The sequence below is a fragment of the Podarcis pityusensis genome (assembly GCF_964106645.2).
Source record: "Podarcis pityusensis genome assembly, chromosome: 6".
Taxonomy (NCBI): domain Eukaryota; kingdom Metazoa; phylum Chordata; class Lepidosauria; order Squamata; family Lacertidae; genus Podarcis; species Podarcis pityusensis.
This window is the reverse complement of record NC_138030.1, coordinates 57,903,590-57,920,590: the sequence shown is the minus strand read 5'-3', so window position 1 is coordinate 57,920,590 and position 17,001 is coordinate 57,903,590. Positions and strand designations below refer to the sequence as shown.

The following is a 17,001-nucleotide window of genomic DNA, read 5'->3' as shown; positions in this document are numbered from 1 at the left end:
GGATCACCAGAGCAAAACTGGAGCTTCTTAGTAGGTTCTATACAACCCCAGCCAAGTGCCTCGTGCCTATTCCACAGGGAATAGCCTGCAGTGCCTGAAAAGCTCAGCACCTGGTTTTAATTTTCTCACAGGTGAGTTATGTCTGGTAATGCTGCAAAGTCTATTGCCTCCCATGCCCTATGTCAAGGTTATTTACTAGGGCTCTGGGTGTTGCCTCAGACTTTTCTACAATTAGGCAGCCAAAAGCTCAGGGATTTCTGTTTGCATGTTTTAATTTCATGCAGGAATGTCTCCTTCCCTGCCATATTTAACCCCTGCCAAAAGTGATAATTCCAGGTTTGAGCTATGCAGCCAAAAGCAGCAGGACACAGAAGACTTAACAGGAATTATCACTCTATATAACAGGACAGTGCTGTCCCAATGGTCCAGGAGGCTGAATCCTGCTTCTCAGTAACAATAAAACCGTCACACTGATCTCATCTCACAAGTGGCCTAAATCAGGTCCAGGAGAGGACTACTGGCCAGTCTCTAGTGGACCTTCTCACACTGGCTTGACACTGTGATTTTGCAAAGAATTAAGGACTAGATGGAGACACAACTGCCTTGGCAAGGCACTTCTTGCATTCTTAAGCCAGAGTCCATGTTCACTTAGCACAGATTAGTTGTACCTTAATTGTTAAGACAAGGAATCCAATGAAAATATGTTTTTTACAGGTTGATGTAAACAATGGCTGCAACACCACTGTGGCTGTTGGGATGAATGCACTGCAATAACACTGGTGGTTTTATGTCTCTGTGATGAAAATAGTGGCTGTTGGCATCTCAGGGGGCCCCAGACTGTCAGTATTTTGTAGGAGGGATCCAGGCACATACCAGAAGAATTAGGCTTAGGTCACTAACGTGAATGAAAGTGTTCAGTCACCCTTCTGCAGGAGTGAATATGCCCTTTTCAGTTTCTCTCTCTTTCTCATTTTTCCAATCTTAAATTCAGTTCTCCACATTGCTACGTCATCTTGTGATGTATTTATTTTTAAATTGTCAGCAGTTCTCTGGAAATTTCTCCTGCACGTTTTTATGTGCAATGTTGCCTAATGTATGCATTTTTGCAAAGCAATTTCCCCTAAAATAATGCACATTCTTATGTTACTTTCCCTTATATACACATTTATATGCACGCCTTACCATAGTATATGCATTTTTGTACACATTAATTGCCTGGAGCGTTGCATTGCAAACTGCGGAGAAGCTCACATTTCAAAGGAGAGCAGTGTTTCAGTTTGCATATTGTTTTGGAAAATGCAAAGCTTTCAAGTTCACCTTTAACAGTGAACTGGAGCAAATTTCTCCATGTGTGTGAAGGGGGGCAGGTTATACCAAATTGAACAGCGACAGGGGCAGGCAGTTTTTTAAACCCTACAACCGTGCTGTGATCCCAATCCCACAGTCCTGCCTTTGCTGTTTGTTTAGCATAATTCAGGTACCCAACAGCAGCAAACTCCATCTAGCTTGGCCAGCACATCACGTCCTAGAGTGAGGTGAGAGCAAGCAAACCTCTCAGGACTTGGAAGGCCTGCCTTGGGGAGTCAGGGAGCTGGGAGCAGGGACATGAGTCAGGTCTAAACAAGGAGGGGGGTCCATTTTTCTTTTGTGTGCTGCTCTCACTTCTGAAAACAATGTTTAGGAAACATGTGCTTTTCTTCTTTTCTTTTGTTTTCTTGCTGTGACACCCAACAAGTGTTTCTTATAATTGTATAAACAATCCTCAACTCCCTGACATTGTTTTCACCTTTGGCTGCTTATTTCTGTGTACGTGATCAGAGGGCCAAACATCTGCAGGGAAGGCGGCGTGCTTTCTTGTGGTAGACAATGAGCAAAGTACAAAGATACCTGCTAAATTTATAGTCTAGCTTTGAAAGAGATGCATGCAGTGGAATATAAGAGGGAACCAGGGCACAAGGAAGACGGAAAAGGGCAGCACTATGAAACTGGACCACCAGACTATCTATTTTGGCAAGCTGATGAGAAGGTGGCATTGCACCTTGCAAAGCCCCCAATCTCTCTACCCCCTTAAAAAATCCATGCCTACTGCAGACTTCTTTCTCCCACCCAGCAAGGCTAGGAAAATACACAGATCAAGAGTTCTTGCTGGAAATTGCAAGAGGGTGTTTTCCGTTTTGTTCTATCCAGCCTGACAGTGCTCCAGAAGAGAATGGTTCCGTTTGACACCCCTCAAAAGCTATTTTGATGGGCTAAGCCAGGAGTGGGGAACATTTTTTCAGGCCAGGTGCCACCTACCTTCAAATCCAGCCTTCTGGGGGGCCACATGCCAGAGGAACAAGGAAATGGAATAGTGGGTGTGGTGAAAATGAAAGTGGGTGTAGTCAGAGCTGATATGGGATACATATAGGCACACAACATGCGGCACACACAACACATATTGACACAACGCGTGGGCACAAAATAGCCACGAGAGCCGAGATGGAAGAGTCATAAATAACTGTCCCAGTCAAGGAGGTTGGCAGGGATGTTGGTGGTGGGGTCACCGCTCACAAGACTTGTGGGAATAGAAAAAAAAGAAGCGAAGGAACCCGCAGAACAGAACAAGATGGTTCCAAGTATCTACTGAAGGACACATGGAATATTCATGAATACGGGATGTACCTTAGTAACTGGATCTGGGGCTGCAGCCTCTACAAACGTCGAGTGAAGCTACGAAGGACACCTCAGGGTCACGAACTGGGCTTTTCTATTTAGTGCAAACAACACATTTTAAATGGCTGTTGACACAGTACACGAGTAGGATTACCACTGTCAGGGCAGCTTATGCCAAGTACACAATGCTTTAGCAAAGTACTAAAGCTGGCGAGACAGAAGGGAACGAGCAACAAAACCACCCACAGCCATTGAGGTCACTTCTGACATCATTACGCCATCATTTTCACAATCTGTCTTCAGTTCACGTTATTTCCTGCAGCTGTCAGGGGTGGGGAAGTGATGTATCAGAAGCACAAATGGGAAATGGAGCAAGTTACAGAGCCAGGGGGTCGCAACACGAGACTGCTTCTGGCATTGTCAAGTGTTTCGTAAAAATTGAGGCTCGAGACAACCAACCTCTTCCAGGTCATGTCTTAAACCAGCTTCTGATGGGATATTTAAACTCTTCTGCTGTTAGTTACCAGGAGCATTTGACTGCAGTCTACTTACAAACAAGTAGCGTCTTGTTCCATTGCGGAATTGAAACATTAAAAATACTCAGCTTCCAGGTCACTTGAAAGCTTATTTGAGAAGCCAAGACATGCATGAAGACTCCTGAGATTTGCAGCACCCTTCAGTTCCTGAAGAAAATACGTTTTCCTAATGGTTGTGGTTTCTCTGCAGTGCTTGCAGTGTATATGGTCCTATAAACTTCTACAGACCCTCTAAGTGCCTCTTTTTTCTAGGGATAGTCTCAGATTTGCAGAAGCCATCACAGCTTCTGATTTGATTCCAGAATGTCCCACATTTCCTTAGGACATCCCTATTTTCACTTGGGAAATGTTGGAGGGTATGGAGTTATGTGACCCCCAAGCCAAGGAGATAAGTAACTCTACAATTTTTAGAAGATATCTGAAGGCTTTTAATGTTTAATGTTTTATGATGTTTTATATTTGTTGGAAGCTGCCCAGATGGGCAGGGTATTATTATTATTATTGTTGTTGTTGTTGTTGTTGTTGTTGTTGTTGTTGAATAGGGCGTCCCTATTTTCACCAGAGAAATGTGGGAGGGTATGCTGCTATCTTAGGGTGCAGGGGTTATTATTAAGATTCATTAATCCATTCAGAATAAAATATTTTGTGTGGTTCCCAAAGCTGTGATGCTAAGCACAAGCTGTTTGGCAGTAAGTCCTGTTGAACTCGATACCATATTCCAAATGGTGTCTTTCTGCCCCCAAGGAACAGGCATGAGCGCAACTTCTAAAACAGGCCCTACTGGCTTTATACTCAGATAGCCTAGTTAAGACGGAGCCAACGCCAACCCCTTTGTTGCCTCGCGCTGTCAGTTTCATGGAGCTGCTGTCCCACAGCTGCCTGGGAGCTTGGCTCCCTCCCCATGAGGAAGAAGCAATCTGACAAGCTGAGCAGTTGGCAGGCTTCCGAAAGCAACATAAATCACTCCGGATTTTCCACTGCAGCAAGCAGACCTCCAATGGCCAAAAGGCATGAATCGGAGCAGAAAGCGGGACCTCAGAAGCAAAGGTGCTGAGGGCACACGATCCGCCTTCCGTCTGGCTGCTGCTGCTCCTGCACATCAGCCGCTCCATAGCGATCAGGCCAATTAATGAAGCGTGAGCCCTGAGCTGCTTTGGCACCCACACGCAAGCACTTCTTAAACCTCTGACCAGTTCTTTTTCATGTTAAAAGTGTCACTGTTTGATATATCATCCAATCCCCAGGAACCACCACCATCGAACATGTCCTCAGCAAAGCAGTCCATGGACATGAAGTACAATCACACCAATATACAGTCAGGTATCTGTGGATGATGGGGCAAGAATGCTAAAGGATTCTAAAAGACTAGAAACACATTTACGGAGTAATTCTGTGCATTTCCACTCAAAAGCATACCTTGCTAAATTCGGTAGGACTTGCTCCCAGTTTTGTACATTTAGAAAATGGCAGCCTTAGTAGGTAAAAGGTAAAGGTAAAGGACCCCCGGACGGTTAAGTCCAGTCAAAGCGACTATGGGGTTGCAGCGCTCATCTCGCTTTCAGGCTCATCTCTGTCCACAGACAGCTTTCATGTGGCACAACAGAACACCGTGACGGAAACCAGAGCACACGGAAAAGGCGTTTACCTTCCTGCCGCAGCAGTACCTATTTATCTACTTGCACTGGTGTGCTTTCAAACTGCTAGGTTGGCAGGGGCTAGGACAGAGCAACGGGAGCTCACTCCATAACAGGGATTTGAACTGCTGACCTGATCGGCAAACCCAAGAGGCTCAGTGGTTTAGACCACAGTGCCACCCGCATCCCAATAGAGTATCATTTCATAAATGGCAAAGAAGCGGCAAAAGATGATGTTCAGGTGAGTCATGGATCCTCCATCCACACTCCCAGGGAAAGGTCATGACTCTGCTCCTTTGGACAATATATGTGTTCTCAGCAGGGGTGCCATTCTCATATACATGTTTCCCCTTTATAGTGTTTTTCTGAATCATCTCTCTGGCTGGTGAGAACTTTTAGGGGTTCAGTGCTACCCAGGTTTGATTTCCTTTGGAAGAAAACCACAGGGGGCTTATGGGATTTGGTGATATGTCACTTTATTTACAAATATACAGGTTGAGCATAAGTGGAGGGACAGCTTAAGACACTTCAACAGACAGCCATACTTTTGTTCTTCTGCTTTGGTCCTAACCTTTATTCTCCATCACTCCCTCCAAATCCCCAGAGAGCAGGACCAAAGTACCATGGCTTGGGCATCCCTTTTATTGTCTGAGCCACTCCCCACCCCCACCCAACCTTTCATCTCTTTGGATTTGGACTCCCATGAGAATGTTCCCGGGCTCATTCCTAATTTTTAATGCTTAGTCCTTTGGTTCAGAGACAGCACCAACTGATGAGGGGACGTCTCCTGCTCCCTCTTTTATTCCATAGTACATGTCATCCTCTTCTACATTATGCATAGCTCTGTGTTCCAGTCGTTCAGGCCCTATTGTAGCCAATGCCCCATCTCCTCTGGGGGCAGGAATAGGGCAAGGGCTTTGGTTAGGTGCCGTTATCCTTTCATTGTTTTGACCTTGACCTTCCGCCGTCAGGGAATCGATCAGGGCAAAATCTTCATAGGAAGGAAGCTTGAATCTGAGCTGGCTTTCTGTTGGAGACATAGGCTTCGAGACATTTTCCCACCTCTGTAGAAACGGACTGTTGGCTGCAGATTCCACGGAAGAGGCGTCAGCTTCCTCTTGGAAAGAAGCCAGTGGCGCCTGGTTAGGAAACTTTTCCGACTCACTAGAATTTAAAGAGAAGGTTCATTGAAGGACATAGCTTCCAAGGCTGATTGTTGAGCTGTTTTGTGTTTCTACTAGGACGTTTATAGTAAATCAAGCTGGGCAGATGCTGTGCTTTTCACCGGCACATCCCTGGTTCTGGAATGACCAGCTGTTGTTGGTTTATTTAACTTGGTTTCTAAGGGTAAATTAAATATTATTGACCATGCCAGCCCAACAGCATTGTTTTGATCTTGAACTCAAGAGTCACCAATGTGGTCCCCTCCAGATGTTCTTGGACCCAACTTCCATCATCCCCGGCCAGCATTCCCAATGGTCTGAGTTAACAGGAGTTGCACTCCACCTGGAAGGTATTGGGCTTGTGATGCCTGCTTTAACTAGAAGGAACAACACTGGGCAGTACAGACTGTGTTGGCTTTTCATTGATACAGAGCTAGCATGCATCTTATATTTAGCTCCACCTTCTATGGGGATGGTAACATTAGCTGATTAATCTAACAGATTAATCAGCTAATGTTGCCAATCAGTTAGATTAATCAATTAAAGAACATAAAAACGTAAGAAGAGCCTTGCTCTGGATCAGGCCAGTGGTCCATTTAGTCCAACATCCTCTTGTCACAGTGGCCGACCCAGTTTTGTTCAGTTCGAAAGGAGCTCCCAGATAAACAATCAGTGGCCCTCTCTCTCTCCTCCTCCTCCTCCTCTCTCTCTCTATATATACACACTCGTGTGTGTGTGTGTGTGTGTGTGTGTGTGTGTGTTTGTGTAGTAAATATATAGATATATATCACTGTGCCATATCTCACACATAGAAAAGGATATAATTTCTAACATAGAATATTATATATTTTCAAAGATTGTGTCGGTTCTGACACCTGCATTAGTAACATTGTTTTATGCAGATGTTCATTTATTCATTTTGTTTAATCAAGCAATGAAAATGCATACAACCAACTAATATTTATATAATTTGACAACCATCCCACCTTTGCAAACTTTTCTCTATCCAGAGTGCCTAACAGAAATCACCATAAGGTGATCATAAGGTTCAGGGTGGTGTTCTATTCAAACCAGCCCCTGAACGCACCGCATGAGCTACTCACCAGTACAACCTTGTAGAGTCCTTCTGGGACAATGGGTCCTTGCAGGAGTCTCCATCGCTTTCTGAATCCCTGTGGACCTCTGCCTTGGCCTGTACAACAGGCTGGGTACATCCTTCTGCCCTGACCGGTGGGACTGGGGCAGACAGAACACCCACAGATTCTGCACCTGCCACTTTCATCTGGATCTGTTCATAAGACGGCAGACTTTTCTCATAGACTTCAGCTTCTTTCTGGCTGGTGTAAGGTGTCTGGGAACTGAGCAAACAACATGAGAAAGTGGTATATTACTTCACCAGATTTGTTACATCTGTTATTAACAGGGGACAGGAATCTGATTATTTACTGATTTAGAAATTTGAGCAGCTTCAGAGGACCTAGCATTTCTCTAGTCATGTTTGCTTCCTCTTAAGCATGTTGCAGTTGTTCGTTATCTGGATTTGAGCTGTCAAGAGACCTGCTTTTCTTACCTGTCCTCCATTCCCTCCTGGCTGACTAAGAGAAAGGGACATACAAAATCCATCAGTCTGTATGCCAGGGCGATGCTGCCTTCAGCTACTTTAGTTTCACTTTCCTTTCTGTTGTTGGCAATTGGAGTATTATGGGAAATTGTCTTGCGCTGTTAAGAAGCCTGTTTAAGGGAAGTTGATGGATGGAGTGTGGTGGGAAGGGAGATCTGAGCAAGTAAATGACATATAGCCAGGAAGGGAATGGCCCATGGATGCCTTTGAGGCTGGGCTAATTCACAGTAGGCTGGTGCCGGGTCCAGGTTTTCAATCAGAAAAACAGTTGCTTATGAAGCACATAAAATAGGCCTCCTGGCAGCAGGCTGTGCTCTTGACCTTAGTCAATGTGGAGAGGAAGGGAAGAAGTGACCAATGAACTTGGTACAAAGCTCTATACAGCTTGGGACCAGGATAGCCGAAGATTATCTCACGCCTGGGACTCAGCTACATTAGTAAAACAACAACTATTTGAATGTGCTATAAACATGCAACACCAGATGGTGCCAGAGAGCAGAAATTTTTTATATGCAATTTTCCATAGGGTTTTTTCTTTCTTTTATTATAACAGATCTAATTTCTGGCTTATTTATAGTGATTTTCCCCTGTGTGTAGATCCACCCTACCTGTCACTGCAGGAGATCACCTCCTACAAATACCATTTCATCAGGATTTATCCATCTCTAGGGTGAGGGAGGCACTGTTCTGAAGAAGCTTGGATATGAGGTGGAAGATGGCGAAGAAGCTGCTTTAAGCTGCCATAATTTTATCTTGATTGACCAGTTATAGCTTCTGCACAACCCAGAGAGACAAGGCCAAAGGAGCTACTGTTCTTATGGTCAGTGCAGAATGAATCCCAAGGAGGCCCACATTCTTTTTCTGGACTGGATTATATATAGCAGGGCTAGACACTGAAATGAGATGGAGGTTGCAATCCTATACACACATCTGAGAGTAAGCCACATTGAACTCAATGAGATCTATTTCCAAGCAGACAAGCATAGGATTGTGCTGTAAACGCTGCTGCCTTTTGCTTTCCTACGCATAGGTCTCCAAAGCTGTTCCATGCTTTACACACAAACACACATACCTCTGGGGAGCTTTATATTTTCCCTAAGGACACCACTTTTCTCCTGCTTAAAAATACACTTAAATTGTGCAATTCACTGCCCTGTGCCAGCATTTCCAGACGTTGACCTTGTCCCTCTGCGGAACACAGTTTGCAATATGCACAGGCGAGTACTGTATTCTGATTAAAAAATAGATTGCAGACTGTTGAGTTGAAGCTTACAGGCTTGGTTTTCACAAACATACCTGTTCTTCTCGGGAATCTCATTTTGAACAGATGAAGCAGCAGTGTTCTTTGCAAGAAACTTCTCAGACTCCACATCAACAGAAACAACTCTGATCTGGGGAGGGAAAGCGGGGAAATAAGGGAAGATAACTCCTTGGAACAAGGGAGTTATTTCCTCCCATCAAATGAGCAGCTACATACAAACACATGCACAAACACTGAATTTAATTAAGAAAATGTGATGTATCATTTGGATCTCAGATAAAGCTCAGGAGGCAGCCCACCCTGGGCAAAGTGATTCTTTCTCACCTATCTCCAAGGAGATGTAGGGGTTCCCTAGAAGAAAGGCATTTTATTTTTATTTTTACATTCCAAACTGTGTCTTCAATCAAATCCTAGATTTTCAGAAAGAAGATTCAAGCTGCAACTCCAACAGGGAACAGCCTTAGATTCACCATTACCTAACTTACTCTTTCTACAGTTCCCACTGCATTATATTGTGGCACCATTCTAATACCTATTCTGCGATGGCATCATTATTTTTGTGGCAACAGTAAGGAAACCAATGTGTAAAGTAATTTATTAATCGAGCAGATACCCAAAAAATTGATTGCTTTGCAAGTAAAATATTTTAAAGTTTCTACTTCTTAAAAGGCTAACAAGCTCAATAAAGAGTAGGAAACATATAATTCCGCCGTTTCCAAGAACCCAAATATATTCTTGGGAAGTCTGAGTTTGATACAGCCAAAATGCAACTGTTGAAGGCACATTCTTTAGAAAAAGGGAAAAGTAGACTGTTTCCTACCTTCGGGTAGCACTGGCACATGCTCCAAATGATCCCCGCAGCGATGACCAAGGCCCCTAAGGTACAAAAGGTGATGTAGATCTGGGGCTTCTCCACACTCATGATGAACATTCCGATCATCACCAGAAAAACTCCCAGGACGATGAGCCCATGGCGAAAAGTTTTCTCTTCAGCCATTGGGATCCAGGAAGAGAGACTGAAATCGAGGTTATTTCTGGGCAGGCTAGTTCATGGAAAGAGTTTGCGTTGGAGAGGTGTGGGTGGTGGTGGGGAGTCCAGAAAGGCTGGGCAGCCCTTCACCTGTCCCTGACCCACACCAGCCCTCCTCACTCTGGTGCACTGCAAGGAGATGGTACAGAGAGCTAGCAAGGGGACAAGTGTCAGCTGCAACCTTCAGACCAGTCCTGCCCAGGTCTCAGCCAGCCAGCTTTTAATGGGTTTGTAATGAATGCAAACAAGATCCTTCCATTCACACATGAGTAACATTGCCCAGGGACACTTCACAATAACCTTCCCCCTAGGTATATACAGCGCAAAAGCTGAGCATGCTTTGCGAAAGGGGTGTGGACTCAGGAGGGAGGTTTTAGGACCCTTCTAGAACCGGATCCCAGTTGCCAGGTTTCAGAGGCTCACTGGTGAATTAGGAAAACAGTACCCAGTGAGCCAACTGACTGCTCCACAGTCCGGTCCTTTGTCTAGACCTTAAGGGGACTCTCTGGTGGGACAATAACCTTCCTGCCTCTGTGTGTTGTCAGATGGCATGGCCTTCGCAGTGTGCAATCTTGCACAGATGACAGTGGTGGTTTCCCCAAGCTCTGGATAATGAAGTTATTGCTTATGAAAGGCAAATAGGAAAGAGGCTTTGCAAGATCGCTTATCCCCCCCCCCCCCAAAATGTGTTTTTTCAGTCAGACCAGTTATCACAATGGCTACATTTTGCTCCTGTCACCCCCCCCCCACCCCATTGCTTTCACAGAGGCAAGAGTCTCATAACTCAGTTATGTGGGGCAGGATAAATATAATCCCTCATGGAGATGAGCCATTCACTATCAAATGTCAATCTGAGCCCCACCCTTTAAAGCGCTTTCTCAAAATCATTCATTTACAATTATATTGACAAACTTCAGGCTGCATTCCCTGTACTAATTTACCTAGGAGGAAGCCCTGTTTAATTCAATGGGACTTACTTCTGAGTAGACCTGTATAGGATTCCACTATAAGTCATTTGACTAGCTTTAATAGTCTGCTAATGCATGTTGATAGAGTGGAAGTTTCTATTCATCCTCCCCCCCCCAAAAAAAAAAAAAAAATTGTGTGTGTGTGTGTGCCTGCCTGCCTGCCTTAGGGACCATTCTCACAGTCCTTGTTGGCGCTTGCTAGTTTTGAGTTTATATGCAGGATTTTAGTAATCGGTCCATTTTTACAATTATCTTCTTGGATGAATGAAAAATCGCCACCCTTTTCTTGCCTCTGCTGCGTGGCTTTGAAATGCAGTTCCTCGTATCTTCTTTCCCACCTGCCAGGGGATATATTAGTGAAATCAGAAATAATACGGATTTTATTTTTTTATGTTATAGTTGGGTGAATGGGCTTGGAGGCAAGGGAAATTGCTTAGGTTATGGCCTTTTCTCCTCAAGCAACTGATAGTATTCTGCTGGGTCCCCCCCCCCCCTTCCTTAAAAACCTTTGAGATTTGTAGAAGGAAAATGTTTTGGGAGTAGGTTGCCATCTAGTGGGCATTTTACACAGCTGCTCCACCAAAAGTGCTGTGGAAAACTAGCCTAATGTAAGAAAGCCAGCCTAAATTATGAACCTCCAAAAATGGAAGTTGTTCACAAATCAGAAATCTAAATAATCCTCCCCCCCCAACCTTTCTTCTTATTGTTTCTCGATTCTTCAAGTGCATATATACCCTTCCAGTTTATTAGCAACCTACACTGACAGTGGGGAAAACCCTGGAGAGCCACAGCCAGTCAGTCTGAATGATGCTGAGCTGGATGGACAAATTGTCTGATTTGGGGAATTTCTAAACTTACCAGTTATAGATATAATTGCTGGGGGAGAAGTTTGCAGGTATTTTGCCATGCTGGCACATGGTGTCAGCATTATTCAGCCGAGTCTTCCAGAATAATGAACTCACAAACACACATTTCTTTTCTACCACAAAAAAGCCCTGGCTTTTCTGAAAGATCTGTAATGGATCCCCAACATCTTCATTTGTGTAGTATGTAAACAAGCACCATCCTGGTTTCTGGGTTGAGGGGGCTGGTGGGTATGGCTTGGAAGACATCTGTTTTACACCACCTCCCTCTGACCAGTGCAAGCTGTCAGTTTGTGAGCTCTGTTCAGAGGAAAGACAAGGCCTATGAAGATGATGCTACTGAATCCAAGCACTGTTTGTGACAGCAATTGTAAGCTGCAGAAAACAACATTTCATCACAATAACCAGGCTCACCAAAGACATGTAGTTCCTCTTCTAATCTCCCATACTCCCACAAGATTAGAATCCTGGAATACTAGGCATAAATTTGTTTTAAGCCATGAAAGGTCTATTCCCCCCTGCTCATGCTCATAACTTCCAATATTTACTGACTGGATGAATATAAGGGTATGTAAGAGTTGCGACGACAACCGTGGAACTTCCCTCAATTCAGGCAAAACCCTCCATTAGTGTGGAAAGAAAAACCCCACATTCACTCTAATAGCAGCAGCGTATGACCAAAGGGGCAGACAATCAGCTACAAACTCACTCTTGAAAGAATCTGATCACACAGCAACTGTTCCACCATAGAGGTAAATGTAGAAAGACCCCCAGTAAGGTAGCTCCCCAAGCTCCTAAGAAGTTATCTTTATTTGGTCATCTATACATTTTCAGTTCATATTTTTGGAGCTTTGGCTTCAGTTACTAGCCCCTAGTGGAAATATCCTTCTCTAACAAGAATAGCTCTTGAGAGAGTCGACACTAGATGAGGCATGAATCTTGCTCCAGTAGTCATTGAAACACACCATTATCAGCTGTTGACATTACTCACAGCTTTTACAGCACACATTAGATACGCAATAGACCCTGAAGAGCAGTCTGGGAAGTCCAGCTTTGATAAAAGATGGACGCAACTGAGCCAATATAAGCTGATGTGTGAAGTGGTCCTCAATCTTGCATCCCGTCTTCCATAAACAAGGTTTTAACAATGAGTCCGTGACTGTGGAGGCCAAGTCTGGATACACACGTCCTTCCACAGGGGGTACATCTGGGGCTGATGGGAATAGGAGTCCAGCAACATCTGGAAGGCCACAAACTCCCAACCCCTGCTTTAGGAAGCCTGCAAGCAGGGCATGGAAGCTATAGTACTTCTCCACAAGTGTTCCTCTGGTTATGAAGTGGTGCGCTCTGTGTCCAAAAATGGAAATTCCACAGAATCATGGATTCTGTGGCCACTCTCCAGCCCTTGAGGTGCCTGCACATTTCATACCACTCTGTCCCAGGTTATGAAGCGATGAACAAACCATCTAATGCACCTTAGGAAAGAGACATCATAAAAGGAATTTCATACAAGCAAAATCAATCAATCATGCAGCTAAGTTTATAACCAGATTCAAGTGGGTGGTAAGCAACTGTCAATAACAGCTGTAGTTGCACTTCAGTTGCTTCAGGTTGTTTTGCTACGTTTACAGCTTTTGGATTTTGGGATTGCATTTGGGCTGTACATGTGTAGCATTTTTCAGCACAGTATATCATATGTGTATCCTATCTCAAGCAATCCTTTCAGGTGTATGGGAGGAAGGAGCGGAATACATCTATGCCACGTAGGGTGAGGGATACAGACTTTGGTGTAGTTGTTGGCATCTGCCTGTCTCGAGAGACAATGGAGTGTGCCTCCAGGGGTGAAGTCAAACCAATGTGTTAGCAGCACTGAAGTGACCTTCCCAGGACACAAACATGGGCAGTGTGCATAGAGGTCCTGGGCTTGCTGATGTGGTACAAAGGAAAGCAGAGCAATACTTTTGGCACCAGCTTGGCTGCAGGAATTGCTAGAAGGATGTGTACAAGGCGCCATCCAACCATCTTAGGGACTCTGCTCCTGATTGTGTAAGGTTTACTCCTTAGCCTTTTCTTCTCCCGAAGATGTCCCACAAGGAAGCGGAGGTTTAGGATCAGAGTTTTCCTTCTCTTAGATGGGCTACCTTCCTGGGTTGACAACCCCCATCTGTACCTCACTTTCCTCTATAGCGCATGAAGATACCACCTTCTTGACCATTGGACCGCTCTTGGTCTTGTTCACTCAGTCTGCCAGAGCCTGTCTTCACATGCAAGGGAAATCCCTAACTCACCAAGGGTTTGAGGCCAATCGGGTATCTTCACCTGGTTAGCTGGCCAGTTGAAACCATTTCCTGGGGCTGCTGTTGCATGCTGACTGCTTCTAGGAGCCACAGGTGAGAGCTGAGTGCAGGGTGGGGACCAAAAGAGGACAAACTACCCCAGAAGAAGCAGGACGTGTACCCCACCAGAGGTACTACCCCTCCCCTAGCACCCCAAACCACCCTTTGGCGTAGTACAGGTTATGCAAATCCATCCTTAAATCTTTTCCAAATTTTGCCTGAATCACTTTAAGGGCAAAGGAATTAAAGTCATTGTCCTTTGTTTCCCGCAAGGTTAATCCTCTGTTTTAAAAGCAAGCAAAGTCTTATCTTAAAAAGTCTCTTGAACTTTTGCTTCTTGAAATTGTGTGTAATCCAGCACAATGGAATGCAGGAAACTCACGATGAACCTAAAAGTTGGCTGCCGGCTGAGTGCATGATCCACAAGAGGCATCTTTGCAATGTGTGAAGTAGTCACTCCTCTGCACAGAAAGCTGAAAAATCAAGATTAGACGCTCCTATAATTATTTTCCACTTGATCTGGGGTTTCCCTTCTCACAGTTTATGCTGCAAATGGCTGTCGCACATTCCCTTTCAGTAAGGAAGCTTGGGAATTACTGTTGATGAGGCTGGTCTAGCTGGATATTTCAGTCAAGGAAGAAAGGAGTAATAATTATTTAGGATTCCAGAACTATTTGTACCATCCCTTTAAAGCTGTTTTCATAAAGTGTTTCACAAATCCTCTTGATCTTCATGATAGTTAAGTCAGACATAACACCTCCAAGCCACTGAAGAATTACCAATCCTAAAGTGTTAGGAGAGCTTTCAACAATAATTACAGCAACAAATCAGGAGTAAAGTATCATGGGAAATGTTATGTACTGAGCTGAATCCTAGAACAATAGGATCCAGAATGCAGCAGTCTGATTGGTCCGCAGGAGCCTCCCAATCCAGCTCCAGGTGGAAGTGAATCAGCGACCTGATTGGCCTGCAGGAGCAGCCAATCAGGCTTCTGGAGGAGGTGAATCCGCAAACTGATTGGCCTACAGGAGCAGCCCGGAATTAGCCAATCATGCAGGGCCCATTGTGTAATTAATGTATATATAGCTAGACGTTTTGGGGAGATTCATTCATTGCTACTATGAGCTGAATAAAGAGCATGAAATTCACACCCAGGAAATGTATCCATGCTAGGTTTATGTGGAAGCCCCTGATAAATTTCAGAGCTGCATTTAAAGTCTATTTCATTTGAAATGATCACTAGCAAAATCCAGCATGTTTTAAGTGCTGATGTCCCCCTCCCCCTCCCCCTGTTCAGCTTTTTACGAAGACATTATATTCTGTCTCTGAAACACTAATGTAATTTTACTGCAGAAGGATTAACTTTTCAATGAAATTAGAGATGGTAAATCAGATGAAGAGAAGTGATTTCACTGGCTTGGCATCTTTCATGTCAGGGTTGCCAGCTTTTCTCCTGGCCCTGATCCTGAGCGCTGAGCAACAGCCCAAAGTGAAGAAATTAAACAAGTTATGCTTGCCTCGTAGAGAGACAAAACAATGGGGAAAGGCACAGGAGCAGGGCTATTAAAACACTGGCAGCCCTTTATTCATGGATGCATAAGGTGGTTGTGGTTGCTGCTGTTGCTGTTGTTGTTTTATACCCTGGCCATTTGGCTGGGTTGTCCCAGCCATTCTAGGTGGCTTCCAAAACATATAAAAACATAATAAAAGATCAAACATTAAATATCTTCCTGACACAGGGCTGCCTTCAGATGTCTTCTAAAAGTTGCATGGTTAATTATCTCTTTGACATCTCCACAGGGCAGGCACCACTACTGTAACTTTGCTTTTCGCAGTGAGGGAACCGCCAGAAGGCCCTCAGAGGAGTTCAGGCTGAACGATGGAGGTGGAGATGCTCCTTCAGGTATACTGTGCCAAGGCTTTTTGGGGCTTTAAAGGTCAGCACCAACACTTTGAATTATGCTCAAAAACACATATTGTGAGCCAGTGAAGATCCTTTAGAACCGGTTTTATAAGGTCTAATATCAAACAGAGTAGACTTTACTTCTGGGTAAACTTGCATAGAATTGTGCTTTACATTTAACTAGGTAGCATGGGGAAAGATTAAACAGGAAGACATATAGAGAAGATAATCTAATATTGTGTGCAGTTAATTTCAGAGTAGAATATTTCCCTTTAACCAATAAAAGGGTGCAACCCTGCTAAAAATACCAGACTTAATTGCGTTCCCGATGCTGCCAGATCCATTGTCTAACACCCACATAACCTATTCTTTAGTTTGAAGGAAGAATTGATCGAACATGTGACAGACGATACCACGCTGCACACAATGCTGCCTTTCCTTGAATTACCTGAAACTTAATTTGAGAGTTCCAGATGTGAAGTTTGCCAGATCTTTGGTTGCTGAAGGCACTTCTTAAAGGAACATTAATATGTGTCACCTTGCCCCTTAAGGAATTGTCATTTCACTTATTTATTGTAAGCAATCCTCAAGCTGAGGCAGAAAGAAAGAAAGAAAGAAAGAAAGAAAGAAAGAAAGAAAGAAAGAAAGAAAGCAAGCAAGCTTTGTAAGGGTTCTATTTTATGTGACAAAATTGGCAGGCTACAAATATTGAGTAATCCAAGCTGTCTTTTATGTGGTAGTGATGCATCCTAGGATAACTTCACGCTTGGCTCCCAGATCAACCCACATTTACTATCCACTGCAGAGCCACCCAACACGGCTGAGCCATAAACGTGGGTTGGTTTGTGAGCTGAGTGCGCATATTATGAGATGTCCGCAGACTCAGTGCTGCTTTACTTCCTACTGAATTCGGCCACACTCCACTCAATCCACATTTCTCATCATGGCAGTTTGATCATACATACTGACCTAATTCTTAAAATCAAATCAACTCCTTCTTAACATTGGGGGTTTCCCCCCCTCCCCTCTTTTGC

The 17,001-nt window shown here is 44.2% G+C and overlaps 1 protein-coding gene across 1 annotated transcript; it reads right to left on the bottom strand.

Annotated features, from left to right (window-relative positions):
• Nucleotides 1–5,325: 5,325 nt before the first annotated feature.
• Nucleotides 5,326–10,044, bottom strand: BSND (barttin CLCNK type accessory subunit beta). Its single transcript, XM_081011851.1, has 4 exons — nucleotides 9,688–10,044; nucleotides 8,903–8,997; nucleotides 7,089–7,343; nucleotides 5,326–5,986 (listed from the first exon to the last, which is right to left on the bottom strand). The coding sequence occupies exons 1-4, from the start codon at nucleotides 9,862–9,864 to the stop codon at nucleotides 5,563–5,565; spliced, it is 951 nt and encodes a 316-aa protein (XP_080867977.1). The 5' UTR covers nucleotides 9,865–10,044; the 3' UTR covers nucleotides 5,326–5,562.
• Nucleotides 10,045–17,001: the final 6,957 nt, after the last annotated feature.